Below are 18,321 nucleotides of genomic sequence, written 5' to 3'. Positions count from 1 at the left end.
GTAAGGTTCCTGAACAAGTTTTTGGGATCAGCCCTTCCAGCCCCAACACAGCGGCTGCCGTGGCAATGTCCCGGCCCACGCGTGTCAGGGCTGTGGCCAGGCCTCCCACGCTGGGCACTCACACACGATGCCATAGGTTCCTTCCCCAATGCGGTTCAGCTTCTCGAACTCCTTCACACTCCGGCATCGTCCCAGCTGAAAGAGAGAGGCGCTGCCAGTGCGGGGACTTGGGAGCTGACGCACGGCTGAGAAGGGGTATCTGGTACCTCGTTTTACCAAGGATCCTGCTCACGTCTCGCTCACCCAACAGAAAAGCAACCGTAGACCTGGCTGTCACGGGAAGGGGGAGGCTGGCCCTGGGCCACTGTCGAGTGAGGCATAGCTGGGTCTACACTGGCCCTGGGCCACTGTCGAGTGAGGCATAAGCTGGGTCTACGCTGGCCCTGGGCCACTGTCGAGTGAGGCATAGCTGGGTCTACACTGGCCCTGGGCCACTGTCGAGTGAGGCATAGCTGGGTCTACACTGGCCCTGGGCCACTGTCGAGTGAGGCATAGCTGGGTCTACACTGGCCCTGGGCCACTGTCGAGTGAGGCATAGCTGGGTCTACACTGGCCCTGGGCCACTGTCGAGTGAGGCATAGCTGGGTCTACACTGGCCCTGGGCCACTGTCGAGTGAGGCATAAGCTGGGTCTACGCTGGCCCTGGGCCACTGTCGAGTGAGGCATAGCTGGGTCTACGCTGGCCCTGGGCCACTGTCGAGTGAGGCATAGCTGGGTCTACGCTGGCCCTGGGCCACTGTCGAGTGAGGCATAGCTGGGTCTACGCTGGCCCTGGGCCACTGTCGAGTGAGGCATAGCTGGGTCTACGCTGGCCCTGGGCCACTGTCGAGTGAGGCATAGCTGGGTCTACGCTGGCCCTGGGCCACTGTCGAGTGAGGCATAGCTGGGTCTACGCTGGCCCTGGGCCACTGTCGAGTGAGGCATAGCTGGGTCTACGCTGGCCCTGGGCCACTGTCGAGTGAGGCATAGCTGGGTCTACACTGGCCCTGGGCCACTGTCGAGTGAGGCATAAGCTGGGTCTACGCTGGCCCTGGGCCACTGTCGAGTGAGGCATAGCTGGGTCTACACTGGCCCTGGGCCACTGTCGAGTGAGGCATAGCTGGGTCTACGCTGGCCCTGGGCCACTGTCGAGTGAGGCATAGCTGGGTCTACGCTGGCCCTGGGCCACTGTCGAGTGAGGCATAGCTGGGTCTACGCTGGCCCTGGGCCACTGTCGAGTGAGGCATAGCTGGGTCTACGCTGGCCCTGGGCCACTGTCGAGTGAGGCATAGCTGGGTCTACGCTGGCCCTGGGCCACTGTCGAGTGAGGCATAGCTGGGTCTACGCTGGCCCTGGGCCACTGTCGAGTGAGGCATAGCTGGGTCTACACTGGCCCTGGGCCACTGTCGAGTGAGGCATAGCTGGGTCTACACTGGCCCTGGGCCACTGTCGAGTGAGGCATAGCTGGGTCTACACTGGCCCTGGGCCACTGTCGAGTGAGGCATAGCTGGGTCTACGCTGGCCCTGGGCCACTGTCGAGTGAGGCATAGCTGGGTCTACGCTGGCCCTGGGCCACTGTCGAGTGAGGCATAGCTGGGTCTACGCTGGCCCTGGGCCACTGTCGAGTGAGGCATAGCTGGGTCTACGCTGGCCCTGGGCCACTGTCGAGTGAGGCATAGCTGGGTCTACGCTGGCCCTGGGCCACTGTCGAGTGAGGCATAGCTGGGTCTACACTGGCCCTGGGCCACTGTCGAGTGAGGCATAGCTGGGTCTACACTGGCCCTGGGCCACTGTCGAGTGAGGCATAGCTGGGTCTACACTGGCCCTGGGCCACTGTCGAGTGAGGCATAGCTGGGTCTACACTGGCCCTGGGCCACTGTCGAGTGAGGCATAAGCTGGGTCTACGCTGGCCCTGGGCCACTGTCGAGTGAGGCATAGCTGGGTCTACGTGCTCCCTGGAGCCCACCCGCATCCACACAGGTGCCTGTCGTCCAACAGCAGCAGCAGCCACGAGAACACCCACCCGGCACCGCGGCCCTCACGGCCCCTGCCAGCCGGGCACGCGTGCCTCCCACAGCCCTGCAGGCTGGGACGCCTGCTCCACCTGCCGGAGAGCTGCGCTGGAACGCTGGGGGAGACACAGGGCCCTGTCTCACCTGAGCCACTGCCGTCTCTCCCCCAGCAGAGCCTGCACCGTGCTGTGCCCGTACAGGGGCCACAGCTGCGTGGGCTCAGCAGGGATTTGAGAAACTTGGTGGGAAACGGAATCACAACATAAGTTTAATTTGGTCAAAAGATAAAGGCTTAGTACTAGCTGGATGGATCGTGGCCAGGAAGACAATCACTGAGCACTGGGGCCGGCGCTGCGACACAGCAGGTTAATCCTCGGCCTGCGGCGCCAGCTTCCCACGTGGGCGCCGGCTCTAGTCCCAGCTGCTCCACTTCCGATCCAGCTCTCTGCTGTGGCCCAGGAGGGCAGTGGAGGAGGATGGCCCAAGTCCTTGGGCCCCTGCACCTGCGTGGGAGACCAGGAAGAAGCTCCTGGCTCCTGGCTTTGGATCGGCACAGCTCCGGCTGTTGTGGCCATTTGGGGAGTGAACCAGCGGAGGGAAGACCTCTCTCTGTCTCTCCCTCTCACTGTCTGTAACTCTACCTCTCAAATAAATAAAACTTAAAAATTAAAAAATAAAGCACCGCTCCCTGGGAACTCACAGGCAGCAACGCCCGGCGCTGCACGCACAGCGCGCCCTGCTCTGCACTCCTCCACCCCTGGGGTCCACCCCTGGGGTCCGCCCGCACTGCCTGGCCCGGCCACGCCTCCGCACCTGCGTCCACCAAGGGGAAGCTCCCCTTCCCCGGCACCGCCGCGCGCTCGTCGCGGCCGCCTGGGCACCTGGCGGCGTCCCGGGGTGGGGCTGCCGGCTCTCACGGGACGGCCGCACGCGGGGCCGTGGGAGCCCCCCGGGGTGAACCCGCCCCCCGCCAGCCGCTCCCGCCTCGGCTCAGCCGCGGGCGCCCGCCCCTCCCCGGGAGCCGCCCCAGCCCTCGCCAGGCGCGCGGCACCCTGAGCCGGCACCCGTCCCGGAGAGCGCCCGCGCCGCCCGCGGGAAACTGCGGCGCGCAGCGCGACCGACACCCGCGTGCGCCTCCGGCCCTGCCCGCACCCTGTGTTCCGGAGGCACCGTGAAGAAGCCGTCCTTACGGATACACTTCAGACGGATCTGCTCGGCCTCCGCCTCCGGCTCCGCCATGCCGGACGCCGGCCCGCCACTTCCGCTGCGCGCAGGCGCGCGGCCCGCTTCCGGGCGTTACCATGGGAACGCCCGCGCGTCCTCCCGCGCTCCGGATTCCCGGGATCCGCCTCCGGCCTCCGCGGTCCAGGCGGGAGGGTCCTCGGAGGGTGCCCGGGGAGGGGCGCGCTCGCTCCCGGACAGACGGATCCGCCGTGCCCGAGGGGCAGGGGCCAGCCTCGGAGCGCCGCCGGGAGGCCGGTGAGGAGGGGACCGCCGGGGCGCCAGTCCTCGGGTCAGCAAGGCAGCGCTGCCGCTTCCTTCCCGGGGCGGTTCAAAACACTGATGCAAAACAGCCTTCAGACCAGGGGTGCGGAAGGGGTGGCCTGCGCACTGCAACATTCAAAATGCAATAAATCTACAGCTGGTCAATTTCTGTTAAGGCTTTTTAAGATTTTATTTATTTATTTGAAAGGCAGAGTTATAGTCAGAGGCGGGGGTGGGGGTGGGGGGGAGGTCCTCCATCCTGGTTCACTCCCCAGATGGCTGCTATCGCCGGAGCTGCGCCGATCCGAAGCCAGGAGCTTCCTCCGGGTCTCCCACGCGGGTGCAGGGGTCCAACGACCCAGGCTGTCTTCCACTGCTTTCCCGGAGCAGCCAGGACTCGAACTGGCACCCATATGGGATGTGGGCACCGCAGAGGCTTTACCCGCTGTGCCACAGCGCCAGCCCCGAGCAGGCTAATTTTTAAGTTGATAATTTTGTATGGCCCACAAAGATGTCAAATATCCTAACAGCCCTTAACAGAAATAAGGTTCCCCACCCTAGCTTTAAACAGTGTTCTATCTTCATACCGTACTTTGAAAATTCATTTCTTAAACCCATCTAGGTTACATATGTGCATTTAAGCAGGACTGCACGCATGTGCGTGGTAGGTTAGCTGTGCAGCTGACGTCCCACACCGGATGCCTGGCCCAGCCCACAGGACTCTGCCTCAGCTCTCTGCTACCAGGTGACGGCTCAGGTACTGAGTTCCCACCACCCACGTGGGAGACCTGGATGGAGTTTCAGGCTGTTGGCGTTGGCCTGATCCAGCTTTGGCTGTTGTAGGCATTAGGGGATGAACCTGCATCTCTGTCTCCCTGCCTTTCAAATACAGTGAAAATAATCGTTTTGAAATTACTAAAAAAAAAGAAAGAAAAGAAACACATGAGACAGGCTGCAGACTCCCTACCCCAGCACTGACAAGGTTGTGTCCATCACCCTGGTGGACAGGCTCTGTCCCTTCCGTTAGCCCGCCGAGGCCAGGACTCCTGGAGCCTGCCACCAGCCAGTCTCCAGCTAACAAACCCAACATTCCGTTTCTGCCCTGAATGTGTGAGGGCAGACATGAGGGCCACGGCTGAGGGTGGACTGGGCTGAGACTGTCTCCAGCAGCCCTGGGCTCTTCCTGAGGGGCCCTCCACTGGCCAGAAGGACAAGGCCACCAGCAAAGCCGGCCCCGACCCCCAGCACACTCCTCACTGGACTTTCCGTTTGCAGGGTCAGTCCTCAAAATCGGACCTTTCGCCCACCTTGGGGAGACGGTGGAGAGCGCTGTCACGGCAGGAGGCGCCCGCCGTCGGCTCAGCACTGCACAGCCAGCGCCCGCACCACGGAACGCTGCCTGAGTCCTTGATTGTCACACGTTCACTCTCTGGCCCTCAGTCACGGTCACCCTCCACCAGGCTGCCAGCAGCTCTGGGGAAGGGAAGACCCAGGCGGTCATGGAGCAGTGGGAGGAGGCCGGGGCAGCCCGCGGCCACCAGCGCTGAGACTCGCATCATACTGACCAAGGACAGCTACCGGGGTGCTCATTTATTCTTGGGAGTGTAGATTGTAGGCCGCGATGGTACTGGGGTTCCTGTGCCGCTGGTAGGGGCCACACTCAGCCTGTTCCCGGATGGTCCTCTGCTCGTCGCTCTCGGTAGAGCTGTAGCTGACGAGCGTCTCGTTGGAGGCCCGTGTGATGGTGATCTTTGGAATGGTGCTGCTCTTCTGGCCCAGCGGCTGCCTTGGGTCGGCCTTGTCTACAGGGAAGAAGACGCCGGCATTGGGCAGGTGTGGGGCGCTGCTCTCACGTGCACACAATGCCTGTCTCAGGCCAGAGAGAAGGAGTTAGATGTGTGGCTACCAGGAAGAGAAACGGTTTGCCCAAAAGCAACCCAAACTACTAAGGCGCGTGCTGACCTGTAAGCAGATACGTCAGCCGTGCGGCCGTCAGCACCACACTGTGTCCCGAGGAAGGGACCCTGCGACCGCCTGCTGGCAGGCTCGGGGGGGTCAGGACACCTGGACGCAGCCCACAGGATGCTAACGGTGCTGAAACCCCACTATGCAACAGACGGACATTTCCAGCGTTGCCCATAATTCCTGAAACTTGCTCAGGTTACAAGGACAGCGTGAGATGCTACAGAATACAAGGCTTCAGCCTCAGGCCTCCCGCAGGGCACATCCTGTCAGAGCAGAGAGGTGTCCGTGTACACCCACACAGAGCTCTCCAGAACCACCCTTGTCACAGAAGCCCCATCAGACTGGAACTCGGCTGTCAGCTTGCTTTTGCTCACCCACACCTCATGGACCCAGTTACGTGGCAGGAGGAACTGGCGGAGACGAGGAGGCCGTGTACTCGGCGTTCATCCTGTGCCAGCCAGCATTCTGAGCCCTAGAGTAATGACAGTAACAACACACACAGGGGCTGGCGCCGTGGTATAGTGGGTAAAGCCCCAGCCTGCAGCGCCGGCATCCCATATGGGCACAGGTTCAAGTCCCGGCTGCTCTACTTCCGATCCAGCTCTCTGCTATAGCCTGGGAAAGCAGTGGAGGTTGGTCCAAGTCCTTGGGCCCCTGCACCCACGTGGAAGACCCAGAAGAAGCTCCTGGTTTCTGGCTTTGATTTGGCCCAGCCCTGACCTTTGTGGCCATTTGGGAAGTAAACCAGTGGAAGATCAGTCTCTCTCTCTTTTTCAAATAAAGTAAATAAATCTTAAAAAAAAAAAAAAAAAAAAAAGGAAGAAAAAACAAGACAGAGAAAGAGCTTCCATCCACTGGTTCACTCTTCAAATGGCTGCAACAGCCAGGGCTGGGCCAGACCAAAGCCAGGAGCCAGGAGCTCCACCCAGGCCTCCCACGTGGGTGCAGGGGCCCAAGCACTTGGGCCATTCTCTGCTGCTTTCCCAGACGCATCAGCAGGGAGCTGGATCGAAGTAGAGCAGCCCGGACTGGAACCGGGTAGGGTGGGGATTAACTTGTGCAGGGGCTGGCGCGTGGCTCACTAGGCTAATCCTCCGCCTGTGGCGCCAGCACCCCAGAGTTCTAGACCCGGTTGGGGCGCCAGGTTCTAGTCCCAGTTGCTCCTCTTCCAGGCCAGCTCTCTGCTGTGGCCCGGGAAGGCAGTGGAGGATGGCCCAGGTGCTTGGGCACCTGTACCCGCATGGGAGACCAGGAGAAGCACCTGGCTCCTGGCTTCGGATCAGCACAGTGCCAGCCATAACGGCCATTTGAGGGGTGAACCAACGGAAGGAAGACCTTTCTCTCTGTCTCTCTCTGTCAAAAAAAAAGAGCAGGGCAGTTCACCCGGGGGGGGGGGGGGTGTCTTGGGAGTCCTGCCCTCAAGGACCTGAGTGTGTCAGGGCAGCTGACCTATTCCCAATGTGGTATTTTTGGCTCTCATCTATGTTGTAAATATTTTTCGAGCTTGCTATTTGTTGCACGTTTGTTTTGACAGTGCTTGGGGAAGTGCCTTCCATCTTTACATAGCTCTGTGTTTTTGTGATGTCTCTCTTTGCCTGAGGTTTATCAAGATGTTCCCCACTAAGAACTCACACCACAGGACTGGCATGGTGGTGGCATTGTGGGGCAGCACCGTCTGTAGCACCCACACAAGAGACCTGGACGGAGCTCCCGGCTCCTGGCTCTGGCCTGGCCCAGCCCTGGCTGTTGCAGCCATCTGGGGAATGAACCGGCAGATGGAAGATCTCGCTGTGGCTGTAACTCTGCCTCTCAAATAAATAAAATAATTTTAAAAATAAAAAAAGAAATCAAATCATTATTTAAGTATTGGGGGGGGGGTGTTGTGGCAGTATTTAAGACACTGCTTCTATCACCAGCATCCATGAACGCTGGGTTTGGGTTCTGGCTCTGTTTCCAATCTAGCATTCGCTAGTGCACACCCTCCTTGGGTCCCTGCCACCATGTGGGAAACCTGGGCGGGGTTCTGGATGCCTGGCTTTAACCTGGCTCACCCCTGGCTCTTCTGACATCTGGGGAGTGACCCAGTGGATGGAAGATCTCTCTGTCTGCCTTTAAAAATAGTTTTTGGCTTGGGAAAGCAGTACAAGATGGCCCAAGTCCTTGGGCCCCTGCACTACATGGGAGCTCCTGACTTCCAATCGGCACAGCTCCAGCTGTTGTCACCATCTTAAAAGATGTATTTATTTATTTGAAAGGCAGAGTTACACAGAGAAGAGGGGGAGAGAGGGAGAGGGAGAGGGAGGGAGAGGGAGGGAGGGAGGGAGAGAGAGAGAGAGAGAGAAGCCTTCTATCCCCTGGTTCACTCCACAAATGGTGACAACAGCTGGAGCTGCACCGACCTGAAGCCAGGAGCCAGGAGCTTCTTCCAGGTCTCCCACGTGGGTGCAGGGGCCCAAGGACGTGGGCTGTCTTCCACTGCTTTCCCAGGTGCATTAGCAGGGAGCTGGATCCGAGGTGGAGGGGCCATGACTCAAACTAGCACCCACAGGGCCACAGCGCCGGCTTCAGTGGTTATTTAAAAGTACGAGAACATCTGTTTGTGTCTTCAAGGCATTTAGTACAGTGCTGAAGACACTGTTCGGGACACTTGCATCCCAAATCGGAATGTGTGGGCCAAGTCCAGTTCCACTCCCAATTCCAAACTCCTGATAATGCAGACCCTGGGAGACAGGTGATGGCTCAGGTAGCCGGGTTCCTACCATCCATGGGGGAGACCCGGAGGGAGCTTCCAGCTCTGACTCTTGTGGACATCTGGGAATTGAACCAGTGGGTGGGAGATCCCTGTCTTTGTCTCTCTCTTTGGCTTTCAAATGAAACAAATTTAAATTTTTCATTAGATTCTTAAAAGATTTTTTTTTTTATTTGAAAGGCAGAGAGAGAAAGGGAGAAACAGAAAAAAAAATTCAAAGTTTTTAAAGACTTATTTGAAAGAGTATCAGGAGGGGGGAGGGAGGTAGAGAGGGCGATCTTCATCTTGCATCTGCCGGCTCACTCCCCGCATGGCCTAAGAGCCAGGGCAGCCAGGAAGTCACGCGGGTCCCCACGTGCATGGCCGGGGCCACTGCTCAGTGATTCCCAGGAGCAGCAGCGGCCAGCGCTCCAGCAGGGGACGTGGGACTGCAAGAGGCAGCCAACCCTGCACCACACTGCTGGCTCCTGGACAAAACCTCGTTAAGGTCGATTCCTTCTGTTCTCTGGACTCACCCTGTGACAGTGGGAAGCTGCGGATGCAGTGGGCACCCGCTGGTGAGCCCACTCCCACCCAGGCCACGAGTGGCCCAAAGGTGGCGCCGCTCGGCGGCGTGCTTCTCAACGCGACCCAGCAGCTCCGACCCTTGTTCTCGTCCTGAGACGCAAGAGGTGCCAGAGCCCCCCCCCCCCCCCCCCGTGCGCCGGCACAAAGCCCCTCCAGGCTGTGGCAGCCCCTTACCCAGTCTGCCTCAGCATGGGCCGCGAGCTCACAGCACCACCTCCTCCCGCATCCTTATCACACGGCCCTAACTGCCCACCTCGGTGACACCCTGAATACGCAAGGCCCTCTCGGTCCCACTCTTGCAATGGAACTAACTTTTGATACTTTCTGAATTTTTAAAGAATTATAAGTTCACAGAAAGCTGCAAAAGTAACACAAGGTCGCATGCACCCTCCCTCGCCTCCCTCGCTGGGGACACCTCACACACAGCACACACTGACCACCGCCACGGCTGGGCTGCACAGCACAGAGTCCATGCACCCTCCACCCCCTCCCTCGCCGGGGACCCCTCACACACAGCACACACTGACCACCACACGGCTGGGCTGCACAGCACAGAGCCTCCACCCGCTCACATCCACTTCCCCTGCCCCACCTTGCCCCCCCCCCCCCCGCAGGGGAGACCTGGGTGGAGGTCCCGACTCAGCTGGCCCAGCCCTGACTGCTGCTTTTCAAATAAATGGAAAATAAAGAAATAAAATCTTGGTTGAAAACTAAGGATACGCGCAACAGTGAGAACAGGCTAGTACTTGTCCATCCCATCACCCAGCAGCCAAACCTAGTGTCTGCCCCCACCCTGCCTGGTTCTGACGGCACAACGGCATAACCGGCCTGGGCAGCGTCAGACAACTTCACCTCCTCACGGTCTTACAGATCAGGACGGCAGGGTGGGTGTGGCTGGACGGGACACTGGTCACTTGTGGCTTCCCAAGGGGTGCACACATCAGCTGCCCCCCGAAGGCTCGGCTGGCCTGGTCGTCTGAGGTGTACACTCACCGGGCTGGCCATGGCCACTGGCTGCTGCAGCGCACGGGCCAGCCAGGCTGGGGAGACCCAAAGGCTACCTCACTGCCAAGTCTGGCCCTGGGAGACACCGACGCTAGCCACAGCGCCGCCATGTGGCTTCAGTGCTGGGCAACCAGGGAGCCAGCCAGGCCACAGGCAGAGGCACAGACAGGGGGCCTGCAGCTCGGATCTGCCTTGGGGTTGGGCCCCTCATCTTCACCCTCCTCACTCTGGCTCCCGGACCCACCGCTCCTCTGGGTGAGTGACAGACGCTTCCGGGGCCACGGCGTCAGGCAGTGCCCCCACCGGCCTGGCCCGGCGTCAGGCAGTGCCCGGTGGGGCGGTGGGCCTTCCTGAGACCCTCCCCCGTCAGGGACGCGGCTGCTCCGGCGGGCGTTCTGGGCCGGCCTCTCTGCAGAGCCCAGGGCCTCTGGCCCCTGCCCGGCCTCGACTCGCCGCCCCGCCGGCCGTGTCCCCCCGCGCGTCCTGCCGGCCTGACCACCGCGCCCCTGCCCCGGCAGCTCACCGGACGACAGGAGCGGCCGGTCCCGGCCCGGGGCGGGTCCTGGGCGGGCACGGTCGCCCTCGCGATGAACCGTCCGGAGCGGCCTCACTCCGGGGCCGCCGCCCGCTGCGCCCCCAGCTACGCCGTGTCCTCGCCGGCCAGAGACCTCGCGCGCCCCGCGCCCGTGCCTGCCCTACCTTCGGACGAGGCGGACGGCCGCTGCGGCTTCCTGGACGCCGGCCCCAGGTGCAGGCTGTCCGCGGGCCTCGCGGCGGCCCTGTCCGGCGGCTTGGCCCCCTGCGAGGGCCTCTCCGCCTGCCTGTCCTCGCCCTTGGGGACGGCGCAGCTGAACCCCCGCTTCGGCTCCTCACCTGAAATGCACGCACACGCTCAGCCCCGCGCCCGCGCCCGCGCGGGACCCGCGCCCCGCGGCCTTTACCTTTCCTGTGCTTGGGTTTGCTTTTGGAAAGGCCCATAGGGGAGCCCGCCGCCCCCGCCGGCGCAGGCCACTGTCCCTGCGCCTCCCCGGCGGCCAGGCGCCGAGTGACTCACAAAGGGCGACATGTCCGCGGGCCGCGACGCCGCGGGTCGCCCGGCAACCGCTCCCGCCGGTGCCGCCGCGCGGACGCCCGCCTCTCGCGAGAGCTGGCCGCGCGACCGGAAGCGGGCGGCGACCCCGGAAGTCCCCGCTGGGCGGAGCTGGCCGCTGCGATCGCGTCCCCTGCGCCGCTCCGAGGGCCGCCGCCGCCGGACTGACCATGGACGGTGAGGGGCAGCCGGACCTCCGGGGACGCGGGGAGGGCGCCGCGGCCGGGATCGAGAGCCCCCCCCCGGCCCGGGGGCCTCGGGCTCCCACTCCGGACCCCCTCGCCCTGTCGCCGCAGCCCGGGTACTAGGCGTGACCAGCGCTGTCCGCTTGGCCGTGGCCCTCGAGTGTCAGCTCAGAGGGGACCCCAGAAGGGGGCGGCTGCGCCCCTGGCCCGGAAGGCCGCCCGGAGGCGCGGACCGAAGGCGCCGGGCCCCTGCCCCGCGTCCCGGCCGCCCTGCGCCGAGGGAAGCCGGTGTGATGGGCGGCGGTGAACGCCGCGGGGCGAGCAGGGTGGGCAGCGCCCGCGGGGCTCTCTGCGGCGCCCCTCTGTGCTCCCGGGCTGGGTTTCCGCCTGACAGCCTCGTCGGGCCGAGCTTCCCGGGAGGGAAGGCGGGGCCTGGGAGGGAGGGTGACGGGCAGGGCCACCTGTGCCCAGGTTGGCTTGGCGCCTCAGCTTCCTCCGGTACGGGCGTCGGGCTGGCGGAGCCGGCACAGGTCCGGGGCGCTCCAGCGGCAGGGCTCGGTAGCAGCTGGACGACGTCCGCAGGCCGAGAGCTGAGAATATTCTCGCAAAGCTGGGGGAGCGAAGCAGGAGGCCCGCGCTGAACCTTCCCTGGCCGGCGGGGTGCAGCGTGGGAGAGGAGGGTCCCCAGGCCGGGGAGGAGCCGATGGGATTTAGCTGAGTGTTTACATAAGCAACCTGTTGGCTTCCCAGGCAGCTGTTTTGTTTTGTTTTTTGTTTTTGTTTTAGAATACATATATTTTAAAGATTGATTTATTTATTTGAAAGTCAGTTATTGGCCGGCGCCGCGGCTCACTAGGCTAATCCTCCGCCTAGCGGCGCCGGCACACCGGTTCTAGTCCCGGTCGGGGCGCCGGATTCTGTCCCAGTTGCCCCTCTTCCAGGCCAGCTCTCTGCTGTGGCCCGGGAGGGCAGTGGAGGATGGCCCAAGTGCTTGGGCCCTGCACCCCATGGGAGACCAGGAGAAGCACCTGGCTCCTGCCTTCAGATCAGCGCGGTGCACCGGCCGCAGCGGCCATTGGAGGGTGAACCAATGGCAAAAGGAAGACCTTTCTCTCTGTCTCTCTCACTGTCCACTCTGCCTGTCAAAAAAGAAAGTCAGAGTTACACACAGAGAGAGGAGAGGCAGAGGAGAGAGAGGTCTTCCATCCGCTGGTTCACTCTCTAGTTGGCCGCAATGGCTGGAGCTGTGCTGATAGGAGCCAGGAGCTTCTTCCAGGTCTCCCACGTGGGTGCAGGGGCCCAAGGACCATCTTCTTCTGCTTTCCCAGGCCATAGCAGGGAGCTGGATTGGAAGTGGAACAGCCGGGACTTGAACCAGTGCCCATATGGGATGCCAGCACTGCAGGCAGCAGCTTAACCCACTAGGCCACAGCGCCGGCCCCCGCCAGCTGTGAACTGCTGGTTTCCCCAGCTCTCTCCCCTCCGTGTTTGTGGTTAACGTGGGACATCTCAGAACCTGGCTGCCCAGGTCTTTAGGCTGTCATGTGGTGAAGCCGTTCGGAACTGGGCTTCCTCTCTCTGCAGCCGGTGCAGCTCCGCCTGGCGAGGGAGAAGCAGGTTCGCGTGTCGGTGGGCTTCCCCGCCCCGCCACAGCACCAGCCCCGATGTCAGTGGGTGCAGCTGCCGAGTGTGGGCAGGACGTGCCCTGGGCCAGACCCCCGGCTCAGAAGTGGTGGCCGTGGAAGGCCGTCCCCTTACACTTTCTCCGTTCTCCTTGGTGTGTGAACAGCGTCAAGTGGGACCCTTTACACGGGGAAGACGAAGCCGCGCTCACTGTCAGCGCCGCTGGAACTCACCTCTGTCCTCACACTGACCTGTTTTTTAAAGACAGTTATTTGTTTATTTGGAAGGCAGAGTGACTAAGACAGGAGAGAGAGAGAGAGATGTCTTCCATCCGCGGGTGTGCTGCAACAGCCAGGTCTGGGCCAGGCCAAAGCCGGGAGTCTGGCGCTCCATCTGGTCTCCCACGCAGGTGCAGGGGCCCAGCTGCCTGGGACGTCTGCCATTTCCCCGCACGTTAGCCAGGAGCTGGGTTGGAAAGTGTAGTTGGCAAGACTCACCCTGCTGTGCCCCACGCCAGCCTTTCACGCTGACTCTCGTGGTCAGCCGGCGCCGCCGTCACGCTCCTAACGAGCACCGGTACCGGAGGGCTGCACGTGCCGGCTCCCTGTGGCTAGCGGGGACCAGAGGCCTCAGCGGTGTGGTCCACGCCTGTGTTCTTGCCGCTGCTCAGCCCCGTCCTCACGCTTTGCTCTCTCTGCAGATACGCTGTTCCAGCTGAAGGTGTGTGAGTGACCGCCCGGCGCAGAAGCACAAGCTCGGGCTGCCAGCCGGGCAGTGGCGCAGCTGGCTGCCCGCGGGGCCGAGTGGGCAAGGCCCCTCGGGCTCAGCCAGGAGACGCTGCTCTAAGCAACGCCACTGGGTGTTGTGTGCATGCCTTGACGTCCCACTCAGCATTTCAGACTGTGGCCTAAAACCTTTAAGTCATAGTTGGAGGAGAGCTTTCGGACAGCCGAGTGTGCCTCTCCCCAGGCTGGCCTCTGCCGCCTCCCGCGGCTGACTTCACAGGTCCTGGTGCAGGCTTGGCCTGTGCTGGTTTCCTCCGGCTCTGAGATGCCTCACTGCGGCCCTGGAGTGTCCTCACATCGCTGACTCGAGGCTGTGGTGGGGACACGCCCACAGGAGCAGTCAGGGGAACAGACGCAGGCGTGACGGTGGCCAGGGTCCGGGGTTCTGATTCCCTACTGGGATTCCCAGCAAGAAGCCAGCGTCTGCACGTATTCGGTGGGGGTTGACCTCTGTGCTGTCGCTCAGGTGGCCTGAAACACCTTCTCTGTGGCCTGGGTCGCTGGCAGGCGGCTGCCCTCCGAGCCCCCTCTCTGGCAGTGTTCAGGCCGGGGCATTCTAGGGGCCCCTCAGAGACTGGCAGTTTCCTCCCTAGTGCAGCCGTGCAGGCCAGGGCGGCCGTGAGGGGCACGGCAGCAGCGTCCAGCCTTCTCTGGGTTGGGTGCAGCTGGCGGTGGCCAGGAACCAGCGTGGGCAGCGTGGGCTGGAGGGCGGTGGGGCCTGGCAGCTGGGCTCTGCCTGACCCGGCCACTGTGGCTTCTGCACAGTTCACAGCAAAGCAGCTGGAGAAGCTGGCCAAGAAGGCGGAGAAGGACGCCAAGGCTGAGCAGGCCAGGGTGAAGAAGGTGAGGCCGCGCCGGCGTGCGTGCCGTCTTGGCCGCTCTCGCTCTCCACGTCGGAGCCTCCACGTAGAGACAGCAGGAACGGTCACGGCGGGGTGGGGGTGGGGGGCTCCCACCAGACCCTGCCGGTGCTGCCTGCCTACGCCCGCCCGCCGAGGGTGTCAGGAGATGAGTACGTGGTGCTTATTCCTCTTCTGTGTCCATTCCTTTATCCATTTCTGAATTTCTGACTTGGCCATTGCCCTCCATTGTGCAGGAAGCAGGCATCTAGTTGCCCCTGCCACAGTCTCACGGGGCTTGGCTCCCTCTTGTGTGGAGCTGGTGCCGTGGGCGTCAGGGTCTGGGCAGAGGTATGGTGTGTCCCCACAGGAAGGGGCAGGGCTGGAGGCTCCCTAGGGGGCTTCTCCTGGGAGGGGTCCCCTGCCCAGAAATGTGCAAGGCAGGAAGGGGGGCGCTCTGACAGCTTTGCCTCCTTGCTGAGGTAGCACTGGATTTGGATTTCAACCAAACTCAGGCTGCCTGGGACGGACAGGGGTCTTGGAAGCCTAGGTGTGGCTTTGTGCCTTTTCCACCTGCAGCTTTGCCTCCTGTGGCCTCTGAGTGTCACCTGTCCTGTCCTTGGCTCTGTGAGATGCAAGTGTGAGGCCTGGGGGTGCTGCAGTGGGGCCCACAGCATCATGGGAACAGCCCCCACCTCCATAGAGCAGCCTGCTGCCGTTGCGCTGTCCCTCGGCACACGTGGTGCTGAGTCCTGGGCGTTTCTGATGACTGGAGAGAGCTGTGCAGGGCTGACCCACGACCGCAGACGATGCCCCTGGGGGTCAGCACCGGCCACGTGGCAGGGCAGGCGGGGTTTGTACAGACCAACCACCGGGTTCTCCCAGCTAGTGTTGCCCCCTGAATTGTAGGCCCTGCAGCAGAAAAATGTGGAGTGCGCCCGTGTGTATGCTGAGAACGCCATCCGCAAAAAGAACGAAGGCGTGAACTGGCTCCGCATGGCGTCCCGGGTGGACGCTGTGGCCTCCAAGGTGCAGACGGCTGTGACCATGAAGGGGGTGAGTGTGAGGGTCCCAGGACCACTCCACCAGCTGGTCCAGGCCAGTGTCCAGAGTGCAGCTGTGGGCACAGGCAAGGCTGGGCCGCGGGGCAGCGCCCGTGCGTGTGAGGGAACGTCATTGGGCTTCCATTTTTGCGGTGTCACATGAGACGCAGGAGCTGCGGGGCCAGGCCTGTCCTGACTTGGGCAGGGGCAGTGGATTCAGACCCCGACTTCGGCAGACAGACAGGGCGGTGAGCAGGCGCCTGTCCCGAAGTGACTGCACACTACACCGCCTTGTGCGACAGCGTTTCCGGAGGACTGAGTGGTGCCTCACTCAGGGTTGGAGTTCTGCTGGGCGTGGCCAGGAGGCCCTGGCTCCCATCTGAGTTCAGAGGACCTGTTCCTGGCAGATCCTTTAATCAGTTCTCTCTGTCAACCCGCTTCTGTCCCAGGTGACCAAGAACATGGCACAGGTGACCAAAGCCCTGGATAAGGCCCTGAGCACCATGGACCTGCAGAAGGTCTCTGCCGTGATGGACAGGTTCGAGCAGCAGGTGCAGAACCTGGATGTGCACACGTCGGTACGTGGCCTCGGTGGTCAGGAAAGGTGGCTCCCGGGCGACAGGCGCTCTTCCAGGCAACTCACGCGCTTCCTGTGTGCGGAATTCCAGCCAGGACCTTGGCAGGGGTGTGGCCGGGACAGCGGGGGCCACCTCCAGGGTACCATGGTCCTCTGGGGAGGTCCAGGCGGTGGACAAGCACACCGAGGCGTAGAGAGGGGCCGCACAGAGCAGGTGGATGTGGGTACGAGGGAGGAGCTGGGAGGAGCTGGTGGTAGGAAGGGTTCCAGAGACAGTGCCTTCAGAGCGGACGGGTGAGAAGGCTGGTGGGGGCGGGAGTCCGTGAGAACGCGGAGGAGCTGCCCTGCAGCCGTGCAGGGGGCTCCGGGGTGGGGGCTCCAGCTGTGCCTAGCGCGTGCCTCCCCCGCCCAGGTGATGGAGGACTCCATGAGCTCGGCCACCACGCTGACCACGCCTCAGGAGCAGGTTGACAGCCTCATTGTGCAGATTGCCGAGGAGAACGGGCTGGAAGTCCTGGACCAGCTCAGCCAGCTGCCCGAGGGCGCCGCTGCCGTGGGGGAGAGCTCCACGCGCAGCCAGGAGGACCAGCTGTCGCGGAGGTGGGACCCGTGCCCCTGCAACGTGCTCACCCGCAGCGCCTGAGCCCTGGGGCTGCAGGCCACACAGCCGCACCTCCATGTGTACTCGGTGCCGCTTGTACCCTGGCCCAGGGTCAGGCCTGCATGGAAGGTTCCTGAGCCCGTATCAGCCGTGGGGCCCCCACACTGCTCCCTAGCAGAGCTGGGAGCACAGGGGTCCCCGTTTCCCAGGGCAGCCTGGATGAGCCGAGGCTGGAGGAATGTGACCACAGGGTGGGCTCGGGTGGGCTCGGGGCTGTGGCTCCCCAGCGGGCAGCTTACACAGCGACATGAAGCGTTTGAGGATGGTCCTGCCCCTGCCTGTCTCATCCGGTCTTTGGATTTCCAGGTTGGCCGCCTTGAGGAATTAGCCAGGCCCTCCTGGTGCACCGCCCGCTGCTCCCCACTGCGTCTTGCCTTTCTGCTGAGCGACAGCCCCGCCTCTCAGCTGCTGTCACCTGCCAGGCCTCCACGGCCTTGGAACCCTCCTGTTCTCTGCGGCCGGGCGGTGCGTCTTCGCCAGTGCTGTTTGCACAGTCATGTGGGGTGACTGTGTGACTCTGGGCCAGCCACAGGGACACTGGTAGGGCTCCCCTCTGCCTCCGGGAACTTCAGCCTCGCACCGTGGGGCTCTCCGAGTGCGTGGGACAGCAGACCTGCTGCCTGCCGCCAGGCAGCTCCCAGAGGCCTCTCCTGCCCCTGAGGCGGACAGAGCCCCTGTCTTGTGCACAGACATGGCCCTGAGGTGGTGCCAGTGGCCTGTGTGTGAGCCGGGGCATTCTGGGGCCTGGCAGAGGGTGGCCCCTCGTCCATCATTCCAGGGATGGGGCCTGGGCCACCACTGCAGCTGGGCCTCACCCGGCCTCCTGCCCTTGGCTCTCCTGGTCCTCCAGGGTGTCCAGGCCACAGTGGCAGGCCCGCCATCCACCTCCAGGCCCTTGCGCTGAGGCTGCCTCTGCAGGTGCCTGGAGCCCCGGCCTCTCTGTCCAAACAGCAGTAGTGCCACACCTTTCCCTGGGGCTCTTCACGCCTCGGGGTGATGCCACCTGTGGTCACCCGCTCGGATCACTACAGATAACGTGGGTGCCGCCCTTCCTGCCCTCTGACCAGAGTGGCTGGTGAAGGGGGCGTCGGCTTGGCCAGCAGTGGCAGCTCTGAGGATGACGCGCTGCCGTGTCCTGCGCGAGAAGCCTGGGCCGCTCACTGGCACTTGCTGGGATGACTTGAGGGCTTCGGGCAGAGGCTGCTGTCTCTTCTGTTTCCTAAAGTTTACTTCGTGACTTTTTTTTTTTTTTGCCAAGTAGAAAGCAGACTGCGCATGGGGTGTTGGGTCCGAGCCCCCTCGCTGTGACCAGTGCTTTCCGCGCTGCTACAGACGGAGGCTGACTTTCGCTGCGCTGTAGTCAGACCCTTACCTGGCCACTGTGTCCAGTCCTCCCGGATCTGGACTTGGGGGCCCTGGGGTTTGCAGTAGGGAGCTCACGTTGAGGGCGAGGGCAGCATGCGTGGGGCCTGGAGTTGGGGATCCAGGCAGGGTCAGGCCATGGGCTCCCCCAAGTTAACCCTCTGCTGAGTGTGAAGGGGGTGCTGATGTCTCCTGTTCTCAGGGAGCTTCCTCGGCCCCCTGGGTACAGAGTGCAGTGCAGAGGAGCCAGGGCCCAGGCCAGCTCCGGCAGGGAGAAGGGCACGACTTCCCATTTGTTCAACACTGCTGGAGTAAACGGATGGACCCCTGAAAA

The 18,321-nt window shown here is 62.8% G+C and overlaps 3 protein-coding genes across 16 annotated transcripts in view; 1 reads left to right on the top strand and 2 right to left on the bottom strand.

Annotated features, from left to right (window-relative positions):
* The window catches only part of CDK10 (cyclin dependent kinase 10), a 15,790-nt gene extending 4,706 nt beyond the window's left edge, over positions 1-11,084 (bottom strand). For 2 of the 14 annotated variants that reach the window (XM_051842050.2, XM_051842051.2), the window contains exons 1-3: positions 10,764-10,922; positions 10,522-10,695; positions 123-195 (exon numbers count right to left, since the gene is read on the bottom strand). Coding sequence is in view for 9 of the 14 variants with exons in the window: in XM_051842052.2 (XP_051698012.1) it covers positions 123-195; positions 10,522-10,695; positions 10,877-11,084 (455 nt within the window). In the remaining 5 variants the exon portion in view is untranslated. Of the gene's footprint in view, positions 1-122; positions 196-3,203; positions 3,684-4,843; positions 5,090-10,521; positions 10,696-10,763 lie in introns of those variants that run through there. The other 12 variants (XM_051842057.2, XM_070062872.1, XM_051842052.2 and 9 more) reach the window with 11 other exon arrangements.
* SPATA33 (spermatogenesis associated 33) lies at positions 5,112-10,517 on the bottom strand (the record flags this gene model as incomplete). The annotated part of the gene is made up of 2 exons (XM_070063316.1): positions 5,112-5,338; positions 10,346-10,517. Coding segments are annotated over 2 exons (384 nt in total), but the record flags the coding sequence as incomplete, so codon positions are not given.
* On the top strand, positions 10,956-18,321 carry CHMP1A (charged multivesicular body protein 1A). The gene is made up of 7 exons (XM_051842059.2): positions 10,956-11,089; positions 13,421-13,440; positions 14,271-14,348; positions 15,254-15,400; positions 15,837-15,965; positions 16,377-16,564; positions 16,932-18,321. The coding sequence occupies exons 1-7, from the start codon at positions 11,083-11,085 to the stop codon at positions 16,951-16,953; spliced, it is 591 nt and encodes a 196-aa protein (XP_051698019.1). The 5' UTR covers positions 10,956-11,082; the 3' UTR covers positions 16,954-18,321.

The sequence above is a fragment of the Oryctolagus cuniculus genome, chromosome 18 (assembly GCF_964237555.1).
Source record: "Oryctolagus cuniculus chromosome 18, mOryCun1.1, whole genome shotgun sequence".
In the NCBI taxonomy this organism is placed as follows: domain Eukaryota; kingdom Metazoa; phylum Chordata; class Mammalia; order Lagomorpha; family Leporidae; genus Oryctolagus; species Oryctolagus cuniculus.
The sequence above is the reverse complement of the archived record's forward strand: the minus strand, read 5'-3'. Positions and strand labels throughout refer to the sequence as shown.